General features: G+C 37.5%; 1 protein-coding gene across 1 annotated transcript in view; it reads left to right on the top strand.

Moving 5' to 3' along the window:
• Positions 1–25,573, top strand: part of MTREX (Mtr4 exosome RNA helicase) — a 46,973-nt gene that overhangs the window by 12,180 nt on the left and 9,220 nt on the right. The window contains exons 12-19 of the mRNA XM_083816981.1: positions 343–422; positions 2,211–2,321; positions 3,286–3,387; positions 5,342–5,467; positions 18,472–18,622; positions 20,748–20,920; positions 21,232–21,300; positions 24,689–24,817. Coding sequence (XP_083673107.1) covers positions 343–422; positions 2,211–2,321; positions 3,286–3,387; positions 5,342–5,467; positions 18,472–18,622; positions 20,748–20,920; positions 21,232–21,300; positions 24,689–24,817 — 941 coding nt within the window. The remainder of the gene's footprint in view (positions 1–342; positions 423–2,210; positions 2,322–3,285; positions 3,388–5,341; positions 5,468–18,471; positions 18,623–20,747; positions 20,921–21,231; positions 21,301–24,688; positions 24,818–25,573) is intronic.

Genomic DNA, 25,573 nt, shown 5'->3' with positions numbered 1-25,573 from the left:
GAGTGCAGACGGGTACTGTTAGGTAGAAGACAAACGTGGAGGTTTATGAAATAGATAGAACATACGTAAAGCTGAGAAATACCAAGCTTAATGGTAGCTGAAATTGTGATTATTTTTGCAGGTTTGTGCTATTCTTCCTCTTCCCTGAGCATACAGTTACTGTTAGGCTCTTTAAGGCCCACATTGATTGATTGTCTGACCACAGTGTAGGTGGTTTTGTGTAGATTTCACAGCCTTCTACACTATTTTTAAATTTTACAAATTTGAGAATGTAGTAACGCTCTATTTACCCAAGTTATTACAAAACCTAGAAGGCTAATAAATTACAAATTGCCTTTTCAGATGAAGAAAAAAAGATGGTTGAAGAAGTATTCAATAATGCGATTGACTGTTTGTCAGACGAAGACAAAAAGCTTCCTCAGGTGAGTGTAGACTAAACAAGGGTAACTACTGGTCTCCTGTTTTCTGCAGCTTTTGAGACTGAGGGTCTTGTGTAGTGGGTACAGAAATCATAAACTGGATATTCTCGTTGATCTCTCTGAGGTTTCCTGTCTGTTACGTTGTGAACAGGATTCAGTGACTAGGATTCCTTCTAGTTGCGATTCCAGCAAATCACATGTGATAAAACTAACCAGGGAGTTTGTACCCTGTGTTGTTTTTTTTTCCAAGTATGTTTTTAAGTACACGTGAGAGCGTATACTGGGGCTAAAACTGTCTGGAAATAGTTCAAACATGGATGCAGTATGCACTTTGTCTGGTATTGACCACTGAGCCTTTCAAAAATTGCAGTGATCCATCTGCATTGTAATTTACCCTCCAGTCACTAAGTGTAGTGACTGTATCTTTACAGTAGAAAAATCCAATCTTCTAAATGGACAGAATATTATGGCGTTCAGTAAATCTGAAAACTAGTTTCTTCTGCACCCCTTTCCATTACTTGCGTCCATCAGTTATTATGTAGTGATCTTTACTATGAGCATGGCAATTCCTCCTTGAAAAAAACAACCACTTGGTTTTTGGCCGTGCCTGCTCACTTCAGATTCAAGATGTCTGTTCTGTTTTTGAACTTGAGAAGAACTGAAGATAGGAATCCGATGTATAAGGCGTTAAGTGTACTGAAAAAAACAGCACATAGAGGGATTGTATCCGTATGATCTGTTTTGGTCTCTGTAGGCATTGACATCTGAAAAGCATATTCTCAGAATTAGGTGTGGGGTGGTAACCAAATGTTCATAGTTAGATCATTAATGACAGTCTTACCTTTGTCTCTGTTTTTTTTTTTCCTTGAAGACAAAACTTACATAGCTATTTTAAAGTGTAAAGTTCTTAGAAATAAAGAGAGTAATTCAGTCATTGACAGCCTCAAGTTCCCTTTGCAGTGTTCATAGGTGCACAATTCACTGTTACTACACAGATCAATAAATGAAATCACTGCGTTCAGTACAATACAATATCAATACAAAATATGCATATGCAAATCACTGTTTGGAAAAAATGATATATGTATATATAGAGAGAGAGATTAATTTAAATATTAACTGCATTTGCAAATTAGCATGTAGCTTCACAGTTGGCCTTAGCCAATTTATGACTACTGCTGAAAAAATTGGCTGTTGGCTTTACCATTCTTACCATTCCTAGTTTTAAGTAGAAAATAGTATTGAAGTGGCATATTTGTACTGGATTTGGCTAGAATAGAGTTAATTTTCTTCCTAGTAGCTGGCATGATGCTGTGTTTTGAATTTAGAATAATGCTGATACCACGCTGATGTCTTAGCTGCTGCAGAGCAGTGCTTACACTAAGTCCAGAACTTTTCAGCTTCTCACACTGCCCTGCCAGTGCAGAGGCTGGGGGTGCGCCAGGAGCTGGGAGGGGACAGCACCAGGACAGCTGGCCTAAGCTGGCCAAATGGGTTTCCCACACCATGTGGTGTTATGCTGAACATCTAATATGGGGTGGCTGGCTGGGGTGGGCATTTACCCAAGAGCTTTTACTTCTTTTTCCCTCCAATTCTCTCCCCAATCCCACTGCAGGGGATGGTGGGAGTAAGCGAATGGCATTGTGGTGTTGAGCTGCCTGCTGGCTTAAACCACAACATTACTGTAATCCACCATTTCTTGATTTTAAATACATGTATGCTAAGAGCAGAGGTTTTATATTTCTGCAAATAATATTAAAATTTCTTTACTGGTCTTGTGTTTCTTCCCAGGTTGAGCACGTACTTCCTCTTCTGAAGCGTGGAATTGGTATCCATCATGGCGGTCTGCTTCCTATCTTGAAAGAAACCATAGAAATTCTTTTCTCTGAGGGCCTAATAAAGGTACATGTTTTACGTCCACATTGGGTTTTAATCTGTTCTGAATACACTGTCAGTAATCCTGACAAACCAGAGGAGTATATCTTAGCTCAGAACGTGCAGTATGGTACGGTGGAGATCTGCTTCTTGAGTGAAAAAGGGGAAAGAAGGACTCATTGCAAATACCATTCTGAAAAATGCTTTGTGGTAATGCTTTAATAACTCAAAAATGCTTTGAGTATGCTTCTATTCAGGATTAGTATTTACCAAAAGCTTTTTTAAAACGTTGTATAGACTAGTTAGTAGGCAGTCTTAAATAGAACTACATACATATAAGGGGCAGGGTTCTGTTTTGTGGATCTAGATATTGGGTTCTGCAAATGCGTACATCCCCTCTGTAAGTCTTTAGGTCTTCTAGTAACACAGGTTATTTTATATGATTAGTTGCAGCTCGCTTTCCGTGAGAGTGTGTGTGTTTGCATAAATATCTCCATCTTTGTCTGGAAAAAAAAACTCTTGAAGCTGGTTTTTTACCATTTAGTCTAAAATGCATTGCCTTAAATATCCTATAATAGTACATAATTACAGCTCTAGTTTTAAGTGTTCAGATTTTATTTTGAAGTATTAAAACCTGCAGTGTATAATTTCAAAATTTTCAACTGTTGTATGATATGTGCGTGTGAAAACGCAGATTAGAGGGGCAAAAGTGTTTTCTGAAATCTTGCAAGTGCTTCTAGCATTTATTGCATTTGCAGAACTTGTGTTTACTTCTGGCTCATGGTCCCATATGACTAACCTTGTTTTCCTAGAAGAAATAAGGGAAGGGGGAAAGAATGGTTTTGTTCCAGTTTTTAAACACTGAATGTGCCTGTGTTGTTATGTTGACAGTACATAAGTAGTAAAATCTGGAGTTTTGTGCAATCTTTGACTATTTACATGTTTTCTTAGTCTTTGTTTTTGCTTGCTTAACTTTAGTCTGTTTATTTAGGCCTTATTTGCAACAGAGACTTTTGCTATGGGAATTAATATGCCAGCCAGGACTGTGCTGTTTACGAGTGCCTGCAAGTTTGATGGGAAAGATTTCCGATGGGTATGTGAAAAAGAGGTTCTGTGTGGGAATGACTCAATCACATTATTTAAACTCTCACTAAGATAAGATTCACTGTTAACATATGCACTTCAGTGTAGAAAAGTGTATTTTTCAGTATAGAAAATATTTTTTTCTTTCAAAAAGTCTTCCTTGTTGTTCACTAATCAATTTATAATTAGCCTTCAAACTCCAAAGACAAGATTCCTCAGAGTATGCATGTAATTATTTAATAGTGAGTTTACATGTCAAGGTTTTGGTAGCAGGGGGCTGCAGGGATTGTAAGAATCCAGCAGCTGCCCCATGTTAGATAAGGGTCAGTTTCAGCCAGCTCCAAAAGGACCTGCTGCTGCCCAGGGCCAAGCCAATAAGAGATTTTGTTTGCGCCTCTGTGAGAGCGGATTGAAGAAAGGGAAAAAATCTGCAGAACAGCAGCTGTGAGAGTGAAGAGTGAGAACCAGCCCTACAGGCCCCAAGGTCAGTGCAGGAGGGCCAGAGATGCTCCAGGCACGCAGCAGAAGGCACAGCAGAGTGACCATGAAGGAGCGGCGGAGATGAAGCGTTAGGGACTGACCGCAGCCCCTGTTCCCCGTTCCCCTGCACTGCTCGGGGAGGGGAGATAGAAGAGGGTGGATGGCGGGAAGACATTTTTAGATTGAATTTTAAGTTTCTCACTGCTCTAGCTTGTTAGTAATGGGTAATAAAATACATTAATGTCCCTACTATGAGTCTGTTTTGCCCATGATGATAATTGGTGAGTGATCTCCCTGTCCTTATCACAACCCTTGAGCCCTTTCCATTGTATTTTCTCCTCTTTTCCCTTTGAGGAGGGAAGTGGGAGAGCAGTTGTGGTGGAGCTGGTGGAGTTGTCAGCTGCCCATCTGGGTAAAAACACCGCAGATAGATAGAGCAAAAGGGCATCAAACAGGTTAGTGCTGAATTTGCCTAAGTGCTGATTAGCCTAAGACTTCTTGCACAATTTGTCCTGAACTGTGAGATCAAGTATTTTCTTCCATGTGAGAGGGATCTGGAGAATAAGTGGGCTCAGTATTCTCATGATGATCACCAAATTGAGGTTTTGACAGACCTGAGAGAAGAGATCATCTACTTCAGGGGAGTATTGATTGTTCTGTTATAGCAGAGTATTTTGGGTAGCCCACAGGATGACAGGGATGTGAGGAGGAAGAGTCAGGTTCTTAAATAGTTGGAATGCAACTTAAGCATTTTTAAATGTTAAAACGAGATCTGTAATTCACATGTAAATAATAATAAAGGTGTACAAATCATCACAAAAGCTGGGTAAGTATTGATTCCTCTAAATTATTCCTCTTTCAGAGATGGGAAAAATAAGGTAAATGGGACATGAAACAGCATATGTTTTGCAACAAACATGTCTTCAATCTCAGTTTGGGCTGTTCCGCTTCACAAGTCATTCAGTTTGATTGGATGTCTTTAAGAAATATGCAAGAAAGAATTAGCTACCTTTTTGGTATCAGATATGTGGAACTCCTGCTTTTAAATTGACATAGCATAGTTTTTGTGATTGGATGTTGCAGATGCAATATATTGTAATGATCTCCACCATGTATTTCAAACTTGAGATTTACAAGTGTGAGACATTAGTAAAAAAGGGGTTAGCATGTATTGAAATGGTGCTAGGTGTTAAGGAAATCACTGTAGCAATGTATCAGTAAATGTAACTATTGAAAGCACTGGTTAAATCATCCTTTTGACAAACAGTATTCATAAGCATGGATTTATATCTTAGTACCTTAGTGATCAATTATGATGAATTTGATCTGTGATGACTCCGTGTTTTATACAACTCTTCTGTTAATTTTTATACATCATGATCATGCACTATATAATCGTAAATGGCACTTTATAAGTTTGTGCTGTTTTATAATTTCTTGCTGTCTTTCTAATGTTTGTTACTTTTCTTTCCCTTTTATCTTAGATATCCTCAGGTGAATACATTCAAATGTCAGGTCGTGCAGGACGCCGAGGTATGGATGACAGAGGAATAGTAATTCTCATGGTGGACGAAAAAATGAGTCCAACAATTGGCAAACAGCTTTTGAAGGTAGGAGAGAGAGAAAAGCTGTTTTGTTGCTTTTTTTTTCTTTTGTTTTGCTTCCAGTTTCTCAGGGATCTCAGTCAGGAGAGCCAGAATTTTATTCTCCTTTTTAGTGATGCTCTAATACTACAGTGATCTGTTTGTTTCTTGCTGATGACAGTCAATTCAAGAATATTGGTGCACTAGAAAAGTTTTGCTGAGCTCTCACAAGGATAATGAAAATGTTGGTTCTGTGGTGAAATAAAGGCTTGTTAATGGACTTTTCAATGTAATAGACTGAAAAATGAGGTTCAGTAAGATAACTCAAAAGATTACCATCACTGACCTAAAAATGATTGGAGAAATTCATAGAGCCTGCAGGAAAATTTTAGAAGTTTGTGAATCAAAAGTGTCTAAAAACTGCTCTTGTAGTTGAAATCAATATTAGATTATAGGGCTTCCCCAAACTATAATGGGATTTGTTACAGATTATTATGACCCTCTTTCTTTATATTTCAAATATGAGACATTGCACTCATTCTCGCTTTTATTTAAATTCCGTGGCAAAAATTATCATATTGATGCGAAATATTCTACTGTGTGTGTAGACCATCTCGGGCTGCTTACAATCCTTATGAAAATTTCTAAAAAACTGAACACTTGAGGGACTGCTCAACACATCACTCAGGAGCTTGTACCCTTGGTAAAAAATAGTAGGTCATTTGTGGTCAAACTGCATTTATAATATTTTCAGGGTTTGTATAACCTGTGGGAATCATCTTAAAGTCAGTATCAGGATATGTTACTAAAAATATGTATTTGTAGGTCTTGTGTCAAAAAAATCAGAAGCCGGTGTTTCTCTGTATTGTTCAGACAAATTTAAGAATGAGGAAAAATACATACATGGCTGCAGTTACTTATTTATATTGCTCTGTCAGTGCTACTTCTTCACTCATAGTGGACATGTGCATTAGCTCCATCTTATACACAGTGTTTACCTTCTTGAAGTCAAAATTTTCATGAATTTTCGCTAGTAAAATGAGAAATTTGAAAAATACTGGAACTCATTCATATATTGTAGCTTTAGGCTTAGAATGTATTTCTTAATCTGTGTTTGAATGGACATATATTTTATGTGTGGCGTATGTTTACACACTAAAGCATAATTACATCTCTCCGTTATATGCAGATTAACTGTATTTTTAATGAGTTTTTAAAACTATTTTTTTTAAATGCAGTTTTGTGGCATTCTTATTTAAGCAACAGCTTCCATAACTGAAAAAAATTTAACAGCAGGAAATACAAAATGAGAGAACAAAAAAGACTTGTTGTGAAGTCTTAGTTTTGTGTACTTCTAATCTATATTTCTATAAAGAATATCTTTTAAAGTTAATTTATTTGAAATGAATATAGTTTAAGAAAAGCAAATATTTCAATTTTTTGTCTCAGTTTTCTATGAGATTAATCTAGAAGCTCAACCATTTAAAAGGTATTTTTGCATTTGTAATTCCACTAGCTTGAAAACCGTAGGACTCAAACTGCATGAATTAAGACAAAAGAGGGAAATAATAAATCACTTGTATTTTTTGGTTACCATTAGTCCAGCGGAGGGCCACGGAGATATGGGGCCTGGAGCATCCTCTCTGTGAGGAAAGGCTGGGAGGCCTGGGTCTGTTCAGCCTGGAGAAGAGAAGACTGAGGAGGGGATCTTATCAATGTTTACAAATATCTTAAGTGTGGGAGACAGAGGGATTTGGCCAACCTCTTCTCAGTGGTTTGTGGGGACAGGACAAGGGGCAATGGCCACAAGATGGAGCACGGGAAGTTCCGCACCAACACGCAAAAGAATTTCTTCACGGTGAGGGTGATGGAGCACTGGGACAGGCTGCCCAGGGAGGTGGTGGAGTCTCCTTCTCTGGAGATATTCAAGGCCTGTCTGGACGCCTACCTGGGCAGCCTGCTCTAAAGAGCCTGCTTTGGCAGCAGGGTTGGGCCCGATGATCTCCTGAGGTCCCTTCCAACCCCTTCAGTTCTGTGATTCTGTGATCATGTGATCTATATTTTTGTCCAGATTTTGAGGGGAAAGTAAAGAATGTTTCGTTTATGGAAACCATAAGCCTTTTTTTTTTTCTTTTGAATTATAGGGAAACAAAAAGGGAAGAATAATGGAAACCTTTTAATTTTTATGTTATTTCTTGTTTCTTCTGCACTGATCTAAATAAATTAACGTATTTAATTAATTTGTCACACTACTTCATTGGGGAGCAAGAATTGAATTTAAGCTTTCTTTCAAGAAGATTGGAAAGGACTCTAATGAAAATATTTATGCTTCTGAAGCTTCTCTAACTATTCAGCCAGTTGCTGAAAAGGCAGTAAAAGGAATCATTTATGAGACGAACAGTACAATATAAAAATACTAATTTTCCTTTTTAATTACAAAACATTTAGAGGGTATTTCTTGTGAAAGCAGGCCAAGAATGCATGCAAACTAATGTCTCTTCAATATTCACATTCTGTACTCATCCTTAAGTGTGTTTAAATTAGACTTTAGTTGCTGACTGACAGTGTTTATCTGTGGTAAGACCATGATCGTGTCTTGTGGTAGTATTCTGCTGCCACGTCAAGTACTGGCTTTGCTCCAGGATAATCTAACAATTTATGGGGAAAATTTGAAAGAAGTAATTTAAAGAACCGTATTGGGAATAATATGACACTTCATATGTAAGGCCACTTAGATTGTAGCTCTTCAAACCTAATGCAGGTCTGATCCAAAGCATTTCATGAACACTGGAGTGAAACATCTAAGCAGTACTGTGATCAGCTGCCTAACAGTGTGATCAGTGAAGTGAGGGCTTTGTATATGTTTCAGTACCAGCAGTGATGCTGCAGCTGTGCTTGTTGGCTATGACACTGTTTATTGCGACATTGTGTACAGTACTTCAAACTTAAAATTCAAAGTTCACATCTTAAATGGAGTTCTTATGTTCGGATATTTGTAAATACTTCTTAAACTTAGTGACATGCATTTGTTTTCTGCAGTGTATCTAGGTTTTCTGTTTATCCTTAGCATTTGTTTGACCGCTGCATATTTAGTAAACTGGTGATTGCATAAATCTATGAATTTATAAAAACTAAATACTTATAATACTGTTAGACAGCTTCCTGAAGACAATAAATTATAGTCTTACATTTGCATATAAAGAAATATTTTATAATAATTGTTGGGAGGGTGTAGAATTTTAAACTGCATCACATTAGTTTAGGTGGGAGGTGAAAAGCTTCTCCTGGACACTAGATGGCCTCTGAAACTGGAGCAGCGTCTCTCTAGTTGGCTTTTGGCCACGTTACAAAGCGGGTATTCTTACAGAGACAATTGGGATGCTGAACAGTGGTAATCTTGTTATTTCTCTAAAAGTCAAAAATCTTAAGCTAATTATGTTATGGAAATGAATTATGGAAATGAATAATTTTATAATGAAAGAAAATGTGCTAGAGACTTGCATTTGAGTGTATCAGTGCTTTGCATTTACTTATTCCTTCACAGGAGAAGTTAGATGGACTGAAAAATTGAAAGAAAACATTCATCTAGCCAGATAAAATATACAATATTATGCTTTCCTTGTCACTTGCATATGGAACATAAAGAGCCCCAATGCCAAGCTGCAGGAGGTATTCCACTACCTACATCTGGCTCCTTGGCAGGGCCTTCATTTATGGAGCTGGGATTACTGTGCTTATTTGGCCTGTATGCTGCTGTTAGAAATCTGCCTGGTCTTTTTGTACTTTATTTTGATTCTTAGGTTTCATTGTAATAGCCAAATGGATATGATGGGCGTTCAGAGAGTTTAATAAGTTTCACTTTAGCTTCCTGCCTGTTGTATGATCATGGTGTAGGTATATGTTGGAAAGTTCCTTAATTTTGCAAGAGCACGAATTATTGTTCCGTAATAATTGAGGCTGCATCGTTAGGTTTTATGTTCTTTCATTTGTTCTGTATCACATATAGTTCAGTTCCTTTCAGATTCCAAGTTACAAGGAAAATTCTGTTCAATATGAAAAGCAATATTTACATAAAAATAAGGAGATTTATAGTGATCAGGAATAAATGCAGGATTGAAAATGGTGAGGAGATGATGTGGAGGAGTTTCAAGTAGTAGAAGGGAAAGTTTCTGGAATACAAGCGATCTGATGAATTTTGGAGTGTTACTAGTTTTTCAAAGCAAAGCTACCCGTCTGCAGAAAGGGTTAATAAGCTCTTGCCACCAGTGTCATTTTATGTGGATTTTTAACTTCAGAAAGTGTAACAAACTATAAATCTTGCATGAGTTGTGAGATAATCTGAAGTTACAAGATGCTATAAAAACTACGATAAATCAAAATTCAGCAAAAACAGTGGCTAATGTATGGGAAAGAAAAAAACTTACACATTAGTAATTCACTTAGTCGATGTGGGGTTTTTTTGTTCCTTCTTTTGGCTGACTTTTTGACTGATAGGCCACGTACCTGCTCCTTTATTCTTTTCTGTGTTTTAAAATAAATGAGTGTATGCACTTGAATTGGGTTCAAAAATACTAAAATTTCAAAAATTGCCTAGTGCAAAAGTATGGATTCTGTTGTTTGAAGGGGTTGATTTTCTTTCTGTTTTGTTGTTGTTAGATAAATTTAGGGCAGTCTAAAACTGTTGTTTGTCTTTGTTACTTCTTTAAATTATCCATATACATTAGCATTATGCTGGTTTTGTTCAGATGACTTCTTTTGAGCAACATACAGAAACCAGTTTTTTCAGTTGGTAAGATTTATTCAATTGAACTGAGTTTTCACTTTGCATTTATTAGCTGTACCACATTTTTGCTGTATGATCAGGCAGGGAGCCCAGAATTGAAGCATCAAACAAGGTCCTTTTTGGAAGTGAAATGCATAGCACTGTCTGAAGTAAAGAAGCTGAGGTTGGTAGCTGTGCATGGTTGCCTCTGAAGGCAGACAGGGAGCTGTTGACAGTCTCTATCAGGAGGCTCAGGGTACAGTCAAATACAGGCAGGAACCTATATCTGAGCAGTTGTTTGTTAAGTGCAGCATTCAACAAAATCACAGCACAAGCGTGGTTGGTGAGAGAAGGATATCCGGATAGCAGAATGTCTGAATAATGTCTCAGGGGCAAAATGTAGTGTACCGTATTGAAATTGGGATGGAATGATAAATCTTACTAGTATGTTCTTTTTTTTTGAAAAAGATTGCACAGAATCTTTAGTACTGCTAGCAAAATAGGAGTAAATAAAAGTCAGCAGGTTAAGCACTCCAGTCAGATTGTCATTGCATCAACATACGATGCCTTGGCTAGTATCAGCTTAATGCTTCGTCTTAATTATAGTAATGTACTTTGATTTGACTTAAAGGTTACTGGGCAAGAGGCACAATCCAGGGGATACATCAGGTTTTGAAAAACTTAATAAAGCTTAGTTTGGAAGAGAAATAGACTTCAGCTGGGTGTTGGCACTAACACTCGTTGGAAAAGCCATTGTAAAATCTGAAGAAATACATTGTCACTGGTACTATAAGGACAGTGTATGTTTGTTTGTAATCCAGAGTTATGGCATAGATGAGGATCTCAATGAAACAAGCAAGTTTTGGATACTTTATCAAAATGTAGTTAAAAATAATTTTAATATTTTTTTATTATTATTATTATTTTTATTTTAAACTGGCAAACTCATCTTGTTCTTACAAAGCTTGGACTGCAGAAATTTTCCAGGCTTCAATTCAGGAAGATACTTAACATCCAACATTAATTTAAAGTCTGCTTAAAGTCAACAAGACTTCATTGTGAAATTGTGGAGGCATTCAACTGTTCAAAGGCAGACAGATTTTCAAGTGCCATCCTGAACAGGCTCATGATTTATTAGACAGCTAATACAAGCCAGCAGATAGAACAGAAAAGCAAGTAGTTCTTCCTGAGATTTGCAACCAAAATGTGGCAAGATGGGTTATATCAGATGGCACGTAAATGGTTAGTCAGTCTTGGACTTCATTTCAGGGTTTTTTGGAGCCAGGAGGACTAAGCTAACTGGTATTATTTATTAATTGTGGTTGCTTGCATGTTAATACCACAAGTTACTTGAAGTTTTATTAGACCTGTCTGTGGAAAGCAGCTTTTCCCCCAGCTGACAGTACTGGGTTTACGTGGCAAGGTTTTGGTAGCAGTGGGCTGTTGGGGTGGCCTCTGTGAGCAGAGCCCAGCAGCTGCCCCATGTCAGAGCAGAGCCAGCTCCAAAAGGGACCTGCTGCTGGCCAGAGCCGAGCCAGGGAGCAGCGCTGGTTGGGCCTCTGGGAGAGCAGATTGAAGAAAAGGAAACAAAAAAAAAAAAAAAAAAAAAACTGCTGTGCAACAGCAGCTGGGGGAGCAAGGAGTGAGAACCAGCCCGGCAGCCCCCCAGGTGAGTGCAGCAGGAGGGCAGGAGGTGCTCCAGGCAGGCAGCAGCAGTTCCTCTGCGGCCTGTGGAGAGGCCCCTGGTGCAGCAGGCTGTCCCCCTGCAGCCCATGGGTCCCACACGGAGCAGATCTCCACGGAGGAGCCCCCGGTGGAGCAGGGGGCCTGGGGGGAGCTGCCGCCCGTGGAGGACCCGTGCTGGAGCAGTTTGCTCCTGGGGGACAGACCCCGTGGTACGGAGCCATGTGGGAGCAGGTCTTGAAGAGCTGCTGTCTGTGGGAGGGAAAAGAGGGTGGATGGGGGGAAGGTGTTTTTAGTTTGCTTCTACTTTCTCACTGCTCTAGCCTGCTTGTGATAAGCAATAAATTATATTAATCTCTCTATGCCAAGTTCGTTTTGCCCATGACAATAATTATTGAGTGAGTCTTTATCTCAACCCTTGATCCACTTTTCAGCATATTTTCTCCCTCTTTCCATTTGAGGAGGGGGAGTGAGAGAGCAGTTGTGGTGGAGTTCAACTGACCAGCTGGGTAAAACCACCACAGTGACATATTTTGGAAATTTGCTTTTACTTTAGTAAATTAATCACTGCAGTGTTATAAATTTAACTACATTTTGAATTACTAAGCTAGACTTTTTGCTTTGACTTTGATGCCTTATTCTTAAGATATGTGAGATACGAAGAACAGACAAGATTCCCTGAAGATATTCTTATGCTATTTTTTTTTGTTAGAAATTCACATTCTTTGTTAAGGCACACTTTAAATTAAAAATGTAATGCATATTTACTGTAGTTGTGAATTGTCACATTAGTGACTTGATAGTAGTCTGTAGTAGTGAATCTGAAACCAGTGTTTTGAGTAACTAAACTAGCTTCTAAGTGTAGATATGGATACTGTTTGCTGTTTTCCATTTGCTTCCTTTGAATACATCCAGCTTGGATGGAACAAAATTACTCTCAGACATTATGCAAATACAGTTAGTATTACCAAGCCAGATCCAAAAGAATTGGTGCTGTACACGTTAAATTACTGTGCCGCTCCACTCCCAGCTCCCCCAGTTTATTTGTATTCTGGGCAGAACAATTAATGATCCTTTATAGAGAGGGTAAATATTTAAAATTTTCAAGTTATAGTAAAATATTTGTATTGTATAAAATACTTGTAGTTATAAATATTTGCTTGAGAGTTTAAATACTACTTTGTTAAATCAGGATGGTTTGGTACAAGTGCATAGGATTTTTGTTTGTTTTTTTTCTGTGACAAGTTCAGAATGATGATAAAATGTGGAGTAGAAGAACAGAAATTTGAGTGACCAGCCTGAAGTAAAACAAAGGATATGATGGCAAGAGCTACTGTCTTACAGAAAGTAAATGACTGACATGTCCAGTCATTTAGGACTAATTTCTGATGGTTTCATGTAAGAGAAATCAAGATACATTGCATGGAAGAGAAACCAAGATAGGGTCTTTTTTTTTTTTTTTTTAAGTCTCTTATTAGAACTGAAATTTTTGTGGAACCAAAATCTGGGTGTTTTTCATCAGCAAAGCCTGCAGAAAGCAGTCATTTGCCACCCATAGTGGCTTCTGTTTGTGTTGGTGCAACTGTTTTTAAGACAAAGCAGTGAGCCAGATTGGTAATAAATTAATGCTTAAAATAGCTGCTTAGTATTGTTTGTTAAAAAATAACCCTGCAGGAGGGGTTTTTATGTTTTTTTTGCAGTCCTGCTAATGTAGCTCAGTATTATCCTATCATCAGTATAACTACAGAGTCCTTTTTGATATTTCTGAGAGATCTGTTTATTCATATGGTACCTACATAATTGATATGTGGAAAAAATGTGCTGATAATATCTCTCTTAAAGATATTTGTGTCTTACAGATGTATCAAGCTGCCACTGTGTCTTTATTTAATGAAGTCTTTCTTTTCCTGTAAACTAGTAATGATGACTATTGCAGACAGTTAAGTGTACTTATTTCCACCTTAATGAGGAAAAAAAGTGAGAGACTTTTTATATATCATCAACTTATTATGTTATTTGCTCTTTTTGTAAAGCTGTTCTTTGTTTCCTTATCGGAAACTAATTCATTCAGCTTGTTTCTAGAAATTTTGATAGGCAAACGAAATTATCAGTTGGACAAATGGCCTAAAATATGATTTTTATAATTATCAAAGACACTTTTTTGTTGCTTAAAAGAAAGTGTGTGTGTATGTACAGAGAGAGAGTTGCCTCTTTGTTAGGTCTTAATGTCCCTGTAAGTTAGGTTCAAACAGTATTTGCCATCTTACATTCCCTGTGAAAGCTTTGCACGTGTTTTCCGTGAGAGGCTGGAGAGCAAGAAAGTGCTATGTAAAATTTGTTCCTGTCTCTGCATGGGAACAATTTTGAAAGTGTAAATATTTTTACCCACTATGAGAGAGAACAGAGAGAGTAACCCTTACCAAATGTAAGTCTCGCTCAACACTATGTGCCATGCTGCAGCAACAGCCTCACATCTCCAGTTAGGCAAGGTTTCCTATTTTTAGCAGCAATGGGGGAAAAAAGAAATATGAAAAAGCTGTGAATATCAATTCCAGACATTAGTCTGCCTCCTCCCCAATTGTTTTATGTTTCTAATTGACATGGGCAAGAAATAGTAGGGCTAGTAAATGCTCAGTGGCCTGCCTGATGATTCAATTCAGAGATTCCATTCTGCCATCGTTGACAGGTAAAGAAGGCACAGCGTATAGCTGCTGTAATTTTCAGTTAATTATTGACTAAATTATTTCTGTAGTGAATTGTTTATGCCCATGTTCTTCCATGTTCTTGGTTTTTAAAATTACCATCTGAAACCCATCATTCTGTTCCGACCCAAATCTTAAAAGGCTGCTCATGGTAAGTTGACTTCAGACTTCTTAAATGGGGTGATTGCAAGAACACCAAGTAGGTCATTAATTTGTGAGAACTGCAGTTTATGTATCCAGGCTGTTCTCATCTGGAGAGATAAAAATCATGCCAAAATCATTCCTCTGGCTGCCGCCTCCTCCCTCCCTCCCCCCTTTTTTTTAATTATTCAGAAATAAATTTGTTGTTACTGCCTGTTGAAGGCTTGAAGCAGTGGACCATTCTCTTTGAAGAGGGGATTTACTTGTAGAAAGGAGGTAGGAGTACTTGGATGGTACAGCAACAATAAATTAACGGACACAGCATGTATTTGAAGGTGACTGTTCACAGCAGTCTTTCTTATCAGGGTTCACTGCAGCTCTAAGCAGTTAGGCTTTTGCATGGGTGGTTCTTTCCTTTCTGGTGGCTCTTTCTTTTTGTAATACAGAACCTTTTCTCTGGAATCAAGGAGTAGGCTTCCAGAGACCAAGAGGACTAACTAGAGGCAGGTGATTGTGTACCCTGGCCTGAAGAGGAGAAAGCTAATTAACTGTGACAGGAGGATCTACGGTAGAGGGTGAGCTAAATGTGTCAGGCACATGCTTCACACTATTTTTAAGAAACTAATAAAGAATTTTAAGTCTGGAAGCTGGTGATACAGGGCTTGAGCAGAGAAAGGGAATGCAAGAGGAGCAAAAACTGGACAGAGAAAATATAAGTTAAACAGATGTGCCTCCTGTTATACCTTAGCACCAAGGAAACCCCAGGTTGGTTGAACACTTTATACTGCATAAGCTCTTCAGTAGCAAGTTAGGAAAGGAAGGGTCACCTTATCCATTTTCCCATTATGAATACATCTCATTTTTCCTCCTCTCCTGTTCTCCTTTCCTTCCACCATATATACAGGACAAATGTCTTTATATAACCACCAACTACCTCTTCAGAAATCATGCCTGTCTTTGTTATTTGACAGGGGCTGCTTCTTTAATCATGTTTAGTGTGTATTTAGTGTAGAAGGGTAACTGTATTTTGATGTTAGCTTTCCTAATGCGGCTGCATAACCCATAAGTTGCTATTAGGTATTGGACACAAGGGCATCTGGATGATTGCTGCGCACTAAATGTGAATCTGTTCATAGCCTGGGATGGTCAGAAAAGAGTAACGCGCTTGCAGAATTGTCTGGTTGTGCTAAAGGTGAAGTAGAGTAAAGCTATTTCAGTTCTGTTTAGTTTGGAGAAGTTACAATTCTAGTTTTCAGGAAAAAAAAAAAACTTTTTTTGACTTTTGATTCTGATTTCAAGCATAAAATTGCCTAGAGATCAACAATGAGAAAACAGGAATTTCTGAAACCCAGAGAAAAATGTGTGAGATGAACAGAAACAATTCACAATTTTTGCCAAAAAAGAATTCTTATTTTTAAGTGCTTTGTCTTTGTCTTGGTAGTCTTGTTTTCAAATTGTAAAATGCTGGTCATGTGTTTAAAATAAAAATTGCCACATCAGCAGTTGGCTCAAATGCTGCCTTTCAAATAAGTCTGCTTTATATGATCTTTGAAGTAGATAGCTTTCTTTTTCATTTGTTTTTAAATCACCATTTCTTCACAGCCTTTAAAGTGAATCTGCTGGAATTGTTTGGTCTTCCTTGGAATGTTTCGTGCGTATGTTGTGCTTGTGGAAAAAATGTTGTTTTCTCACTTGATGATAGTACGAGTGTGATACGTCGATTTTATTCTTTCAAATAGCTGATCATCTTGCAAGCATACAGCTAAGTTATGCTTTAAAGCGACGTAGCACTGTGAGGAATGGGCGATGGGGTTCATAGTGTGATCAGAGTGATTTCAGCGGCATTTTGTCAGATCTCTGCTGCTCTGCAGATAGGGTGGTGACTGCAGCGAGCTGGCGGGTGGGATCCAGCTGGTTTGGTTGATGCCTCACTAGAGCCATAAACGTTGGTGTTGGAAAGAACCTGACCCCTTCTGAACTGGTACTGGCATAATCGCTGTGTCGTTCTTTGTTGTAAATGCCATTCTTTAAATGGCGTTCTCTGTTTCAGAGAAGCAAACTTCTTAGGGAGTGGCAATTTCTATTGCCTAGAACAACTGATATATTTAGAATAATGGACAAGAGCATTGGGCACGTAATACTTGTTTCAGGTTTACGGAAAAAGTTGTTCGTTGGTTAGCATCAGCAACAGTTCTCTGACCTTCAAAAATCTGTAGAAACTTCAGATTTCCTCCACACAATGCAACTCGACTGTTGATCTTGCCCCTGTTGACACAATTCTGTTTTATCAGAATCCCATCTGAGGTGATTTCAGAACTGATGGGGTTAGTTTAAATGTACATTTCATGATTTAATTTAAGAGATATTTTTGTTCTCTGGTGCATCTATTGATTTAAAAAAAAAACACCTACTTGTGTATTCAGCACCTACACATAGATATAATATAGAATCATTGAAAGAGTCTCTAGCTATAGAAAGCAAAATATTAGATTATTTGATTTATCTTAAACTTGTTTTACTTTTAATTATTTTGTTACTTCCTTGTTACAAACATTCAGTAAAGGGTTCTCTGTAACAGCTGTTTTTTGCATTTTTTTTTTTTGTGCCGCTTTAGATGAAGCATTAAACACTACAATTGGTGATTTCGTACTTTAGAAGTTTTTGGTCTCTGTCATCCGGTCACAGTGACTTCTTATTCATTGTATCAGTATGGCTTTCTGTGCTGGTACTTGAGTTTGTTTCTGCTTACAGAGGCTGTAGTGTGGCAGTCTTCTGCCTCAGTTCTGCTGTGTGTTCTTTGAATAGCTGGTTGGTTTCATTATTATTATTATTTCATTACTATTATAAACATTTAATTGATATCTTCCCTTTGGGTAAGAACATAAGTAAGCCATGGTCAATCAAGTGCTTCTGTCTAGTCCAGTACCCTTTTTTTGACAGAGGATGGAAGTAAATTTTCTTAGAAGAATGGGGAAAGGAAGTAGCAAGGGGATACCTGCGCAGAATAACTCCTCAGCATCTTTTAATGTTAGGTTGTTCAAAACACCTGTAAACAGGAGCTTATTTTAAATAAAGTCAAACTTCACAGAATCCTTGAACAGCACAGAATCCTTGAACAGTTGAGGCTGGATGGGACCTCTGGAGGTCACCTGGTCCTGAAGGAGGGCCACCTACAGGAGGTTGTCCAGGACAATGTCCAGACAGCTTTTGTGTATCTTCACAAGCAGAGTGCAGAGTCTCTGCGGAGCAACCTGTAAACTAATTTTAAAATGATACATTGGTTAAGTTAAAGAAGCTGCAGGCTACCTATTCTTGAACAAACTTTCCAAGATACCAGTAAGTCTTATCCCTAGAGAGAAAAAAAGGTGTGGAAATAAATAAGTTTTTTCCAGTCTGTTGAAATAATGGATTACTTTAAATAGATAATAACTATTATTTTAAAATTAAAACAATGGAACAAAATAATGGATTATGAGAAATGTAAAATGTTTCGTCTGAACTTTTCATGTATACCATTGTAGTATAAATATAGATATGATGAGACATAAATGCTGTTACATGTAGGGCGTAACAAAGTGGCTTAGGATTTTATGAGAGAAGTAATCTAAATTCAAGACAAGTTATGCTACCCATCAAAGCAGTTCCATGTATAAAACACTACATCATAATTTATTTGATATGCTCTTGTATGCTGAAATTACTTTTTTTTTTTTTACTGAACAATGTTCTTGGATCTTTTTCAGGGTTCAGCTGATCCTCTAAACAGTGCATTCCACCTCACATACAACATGGTATTGAATTTGCTTCGAGTAGAGGAAATTAACCCTGAATATATGTTAGAAAAATCATTCTATCAGTTCCAACATTACAGAGCTATTCCGGGAGTAGTAGAAAGTAAGTATTGCTGCATGTTACACTCACTTACCAGAGTAAGTATAAAAGATACTGTGACTGTGAAGTAATCAATGCTTCATTATGCTTGTAAGGGGTGTGTACCTGGGTAGTTCTTGTTTTGCCTGTGAATTGTTGCCAATGCATTGTTTGCTATTTTATTACAATTTCAGGAAGAGTAATTTCCTCTGCTTAGGATCTATGTTCATCTGCACTGTCAGTCTATGACAAGAGATTTCCCCTGAGAGTTGGACAAGAATGGCTATCCCACTGCTAATCTGTAGGACAGGAAGAGGGACAATACTTTTAAAATTCTTGCAGCTTGCATGAGGTGCAGAGAAGAAAAGTCTTACTGTTTAGTGATATATAGGACTCAGCTAAAAGAAGTGTAATTCTGTTGTCTAATAACAATCACACAAAAAACCTAAGGCATCAAGAGTAGTAGAAGGAAAAAAAAAAGTTCAGTTGAAATACAAAGCAAAATTCAGAGAGAACTGAGACACTGTTTGCATTCAAAAATTTGAGCCATGATCTTTAAATAGTGTGTTTTCATGAGCCAAAGTCAGTTTCCAAAGAACTCAGCCAATGTTTGAGAATGAGGCCTCTCTGAAAATTTAACCCAGAAGAATCTTAAGAATATAAGAGGTAGCTACTTCCTTTGCCACCAATAAACAAGCAGTTCATCTGTTCGATTGTTAACTGAATGTCAGGAGACAGTGTGCACACGTGTGTACATGTATGTGTAGGGTTGGTAGATACGCAGAGCTGCATTTTTGTCTTGATTCTCTTTGCAGGGTTTCTGTTAGCTTGCAGGTGTGCTATTTAAGACAGTAGTAGTCAAATATACTATGTATTCCCTGAGGACCTGCCTGTTCCAACTGGCATGCCTAGATCTTCATTCTTTTTCTGGCATTCCAGCACTAAAATTTAAATAAAGAAACTAAAAAATAACTTTTTCAAAAATATTTTCTTGGATTTTTTTAGTTTAGGCACCGTATTGGGCATTAGAATTTTGTAGTCATTTCAGCTTCAATCTAAAATACAAAGTAGAGAAGTGGTTGTTTGGGTCAATGTGCAAATTATGCCACGAGTATGAATTGCTAGCTTTTTCCTTAAAAAGCTGGCAGCTAAAAATAGGGAACACTTTCCTGAGCTGTCTCTCAAGCCCTAGTGCAGTGGGATTTCTGAGTCACCCATATGCATTCAAATAGCATGCAAGAGGGTGAGTTTGGTAGAGAGGACAGAGATCTTAATAATGTGGCCTTTGTTTATGTTGACCGATGGTGTGACCAGTGTGAGAGAAGGAAGCATGTTGCTTATAACAAGAGCTGATTTGCCTCAATAAGGTGTGAAAGCACCGTATTTGAAGAAGAAAATTTCAAAGTTTCAAACCAGTGAAATCAGAGCCTAAAACAGGTTACAAACAACACTGATTCTCTTGAGGGAAGTTGTCAGAAGATGTCTTTGCACAACATTTTTTTCATAGGAGAAAGTTGAAGATTGCTTGCACACTGTGAATACCCTCTCACAGATCTTTGCGAGTCTTTACGGGACTTCTTTGAAACCCTACAACAGTGATTCCTCAGCAATGGGGGGCCCAACTTAAAGGCGAGGGTCAGGCTGGGTGTTAGGGAAAGGTTCTTCACCCTTAGGGTGGTCGGGCACTGGGACAGGCTCCCCAGGGCAGTGGTCACAGGACTGGGCCTACCAGAGTTCAAGAAGCGCTTGGACAATGCTCTCAGACACGTGGTCTGAATTTTATTTTTTTATTTTTCCTGGGTGGTCCTTTGGGAACCCAGGAGTTGAACTTGATGATTCTTGTGGGTCCCTTCCAACTTGGATATTTTACAATTCTATTACTTCTATGTTATTTCAAGCTTTTTAATAAATGGAATGTTTATTTTTGGTGTTTTTTGTTTCTAACTTTTAGTATATAATGCTTAATTTACTATAATATTTAACAGACACGTACATAGATTTCTAGATTTCCAGAAAATGCATTATTGTACACAGAAAACACGCGTTGAAAGCGGTCACAAAGTATTGGTTATGTAAATCTGAAAGAGAAACCTTGACTTTTAAATCTGCAAAGTTATTCGCGTCCGTGAGATTTTACTTTCTATTATAGAGGTGAATAAACTGGAAGAACAGTACAACAAAATAGCAATTCCCAATGAAGAAAATGTGGTCATATACTACAAAATCCGACAGCAACTTGCAAAACTGGGTAGAGAGATAGAAGAATACATTCACAAACCAAAGTATTGCTTGCCCTTTCTGCAGCCAGGAAGACTAGTAAAGGTAAATTGATTTTTCTTTTCTGGGGGTTTTGTTTTCTTTTTGTTCCCAGTTTCTGTCTTCTGTGACATTTGCCGGCTTCATTTGTCTTTGCCAGTTTACCATCTTAAGCAGTTACATGCGTCCCACTGAGCAACAATTTTTACTTTTGTCACATTTTTATTAAACATTCAACAGTGAAAGAAAAATAAGTAGTGTTTTCAAGGTGAATAGTAGCCCATGACTGCTATTGTAAATAACAGAAATACAAAAAGATGTGCTTGTTGAGATGTAATTGTGTGTCAGTTATATATAACAACTTCTAATACTTCCAGGTGAAGAATGAAGATGATGACTTTGGATGGGGAGTGGTTGTTAACTTCTCTAAGAAATCAAATGTTAAGGTAAAATATGCATTCACTCTGTTAGAAAAATATGTACCTTACCAGTTTTGTCTTATTTTCAGAAAGTTAAATTTCCTGTTTTCTTCGTGGTTTTCCAAGACAAAAAATTTGCCCTTTCACCCCAAATTTAGGAAAAAAAAAAAAACAGGCCTCCCCAGTGTCAAATGAAACATTATGGAAGGTAGGACAAACCCTAAGTCCTGCGTTTATTTTTTAATTTTGGTGTATTTATGGAGGAGATGCTTGCTTGCATCTGGGATAATTAGTTCAAAATTGCACTTGACACTACAAGGTTTCAAAATAGTTTGTTTCTGAGACATCCCCAGCAGTGCTGTCCTGTGATGTGCTATGTTATTTAATCTCAGAAAATCTATAGAAGCTGTGAAAGTTGAGAGCATGGGGAGATTGACATTTGGCCCTATGTTAAACTGAGGAATTGTATCTTGAGTCCTAAGAGAGTACCTGAGACAGGAAATTGCCCTGACTTGTTGCTGTGGAGTTGGGGATTGGCAAGTTAAAATTCAAAGAAAGCAAAATAATAGAAATGGATCTGGGGAAATGTGGAAGAAACTACAGAATGCAGTGATGCAATTTAAGCCAGATATGTTTTTCGTTCCCCAAATCCATTCTTGTAGTCGGTCTCTCCATAACCCCAGAGATCATGTTTCAGTCCCCATTTCAAAATTGTTTTAATAAGCTACTCTACTGGCTAAACTAAAAACTAAGTTTAAATTATATTTTTCTGTGGTAGCATTTCTGCTGTAATTTTGGCAGTAGAGCTTTGGCATTAATTACTAGAGCTAAATGAGAGATAATCGTTGTCAGGTTCTAGTGGCGCCTGTATTTTGTGGCACCTTTTGGTGCTTCTCTAATATATGTTCATCAAAGAGGAAATGAGAAAAATGTGTGCATACAGAACTTATTAAAAGAGATACTCTTTTGTATTTCCATCTTCCTTTTGAAAGGCAGATTTCTCTCTTCCTTAGGTTGGAAATCTAGATTGTTACTGCTGATGCTTAAATGTTTCTTCTAGACTGTTTTTTTCATAGAACCACATGAGAAGTAGAACAGATTTCTCCCTCACCCCAACCTTTTTTATAAAATTGCCAACTTCAGTGTCACTGAAGGCATTTCTACCTGTCATATGTTATCCACATACATATTTTGCCTTCCCTATCTAGCCTGTCTCACTGTGGTATAAGGGCTTTAGATTTGAACATTAGCTTTGAAATTACAGTATGTTCTGAAGGTGATGGCTCTGGCTCCAGCAGTACTTTTTTAGTTAAGCCACACTACACTAGCAGCTGGATTGAATTTTTCCTTCTGAGTTCTGTGGAAAGAATGACAATAGGTGCTGAAAATCATAGAACTGACTTAAAGCTGTGTAACTTTAAATTTGGTATGGAAAAATGGTTTCTATGCGCAGAGGCAAAACAATGGCTGCTTAAAAAAGCTGTTATTTCCTTATTTTAATATGTCTATTCATTCATACGTCCTGGAACATAGATGCATTTCCCCGTTACTGTTTAATGTAGTAGTTCAGTTTACTTAATGAGTATTGGAAATACGTCACTATTATGCTGTATCATTAAACTTTCATCCGCTTTTAAGCTGTGACAGTTCTTTGGATTTGCTTTCACAGATGATGTTGAATTCAGTCTGTATGGCTACTCTTCTTCAGTTGTCTATTTTTCTAATGTAGTCTTTTTTCCTAGTTAGGAATACATTTTAATTAAGGGTTACAGTGTATCATTTCACTGATTAATTCTTCATTGCAAGGTGAAAGCAAAAGCACAAGTCGTTGTCAGTTACGTTCATGTTTAATTGTATTTACATGTTTTCCTAGCGTAATGTCAAGATGCAGTATTCTACGAAATCGCAAATGGCACATTATTCCGAATTGCTGTGTGTAGAAAAAAAAAAAAGTTCTAGACTAAATTGTCCGATCAGCATAACTAAATCTTTTGCTGTAGATAAAGTTACAGAGAGCAGTAGTGACAGTAAACGTCAGTGACACTTAAACTCCTCGTTTATTAGTAGGTTTGTGGTACAGTTACTGACAATAATTTTCTATACATGTCCAGTTTGAGTATTTTCTGTAGCACATATGTGCTTGTGTTGGTTCAGTCTCGTCGTTCAAGTCAGCATTGTGCTTTCCATGGCGTCGGCTGGATGCTGATCCTATCTGCGTGGATATTGCTTTCAAGTACCAATTCAGGGAACAACAGTGGACTCTGCGTCTTGTACATGGCTGCAGTCAGTGCTTTCTGCAAATGTAGGGCACAGTTCAGAGGAACAGTTTCTTCCTCAGCAAGTAAATGTGTTTTTTGAAGAAATGACCTAGCTTGTAGAACAGGATAACCCCATTTTTCTGTTTAATTTACTATGACAGTTTCTTGCAGCACTTCTGAAAATCTCTTATAAATGTTGGGTGGCTCCATCCTGTTTTGCGTGCAGTGAAAGCAAAATCGTGTGTTGTAGATTTAGAAAGAAAAATAGTCCACAGGAAAACCAAACTTGGTGAACACAGGATTTTATGAAGATTTTTCACCTCTTCCCCCCAACCCGTATTTGGAAGGGGAGAAGCTTTTGTGCAATTGTTTAAAAGATGATGACTGTCTTCAGTTCCATGTGTGTAATTCGGTTCTACTGGAAGTCATAAAAATATTTTCTAATTGTAGGAGTGTATTGGAACTACTTTTGATATTCCATATCAATTTAGTCACATAAATAACATGCATTTTTTTTCTTTAAAGCAGTATATAGTAAAGGCTACAGCTTTATGAACAATACTCTTTAGCCACCATATCTGCGTGTTTATATTCTTTAAATAGATGTCGTCGGGTGGTACGTGTGCAGTTTGGGGTGTATGAAGACATGGCAAGATGCAGCTTCCTGGCTCCTGCAGATAAAATCTGCTATGTTTGAAAGATTTTTAAGTGATCCTTGTTGTGGGAAAAAAACTTGAATTTGTAAATCTGTAGATGAAACAGACCTCCTCCCCTAAAAAACAGCCAAGTTCAGTACTGAGAGCATGATGCAAATGCTTTGTGTTACAGTTACAGATAATGTTGGCTTACTAAGAAAGAGCTACATCTAGAAAAAAAGGCAGAAGCACCAGAAGAAGCAGATACAGTTTAGGTTACATTGCGATGGAGGGACAGGAGAGAAGTAATTTTTTTCAAGTATATTTCTCTATGTGAGGGATCTGTTAATCCATACATAATCGATACATATTCAGTAGTTTTTATAATATACTGCATCCTTGAACTGATGCTCTGCAAAGACCAGTACCTCACATCATACCTTTAATAATGAATAAAACCATGCTTTTTCCTTCTGTTCTCAGTGATATCTTAAAATAACTGTTCTTCTTTGTCCTCAACAGCCTAACTCTGGAGAATTGGACCCATTATATGTAGTTGAAGTGCTACTGCACTGCAGCAAGGAGAGTTTGAAAAATTCTGCTACTGAGGCTGCAAAGCCAGCCAAACCCGATGAGAAAGGAGAGATGCAGGTTTGCTATTAATAGTTATTCTCCATAGCTTATTATAAATGCTCTAAAAGATTTTATTTCCAAAGTATTTGCAAACTGTGGTAAAAGAAGGATAGATACATCAAGAGAAAGGAGCTGTACACCTAACTGCTTTCTTAAATGCTTGCTGATTTCACTGAAGAGGAAACAGTTATTCATATTGAAGAAATTACTTCGGTCACATTTGTTACCATATCAGAAGGGCTTTGAAAATTAGCTTCTGTCACATTAGGTATTTGAAATTGGAAGATGAAAGATGATAACTGCTACGTGAATATAGATATTAAAATGACCTATGCATTTTATCTGCAGATAGTAAGTGTTTATAAGCTGTTTTCTGTCAGATAGTCATGCAGGATTTTATAGGCAGTGTGCCTTTTTTCTATTAAATTTGAGAATTTAGTTGGAATTTCGATAATCCTTAAGGAGGCAATTTCAGCAGTGATGTTTGACAGACACTTTCTTAAGATTCCCTTCCATCTCTTGGAACAGAAGAATATTTTCTGATATGTTTTTTTCTCTTTTTTTTCCCCTGTTCAGGACCGTTAGTTTTGTGAGTCCATCTCAGTCAAAAATAAAATTGAAATTCTTAGTGAAAAAAATTGTATTATTTAATGTTTTCAATCTGAAACCTTATATCAAGACAAACCATTATCATTTTCAAATCAGATACAATTATTCAATAGTTAGACTTTGTGGAAGAAGCATCTGAGTAAATCTGTTTTAAGCTTGAAATAT

Source organism: Anser anser (genome assembly GCF_964211835.1).
Source record: "Anser anser genome assembly, chromosome: Z".
Taxonomy (NCBI): Eukaryota; Metazoa; Chordata; class Aves; order Anseriformes; family Anatidae; genus Anser; species Anser anser.
This window is presented reverse-complemented; position numbering and strand designations above follow the sequence as displayed.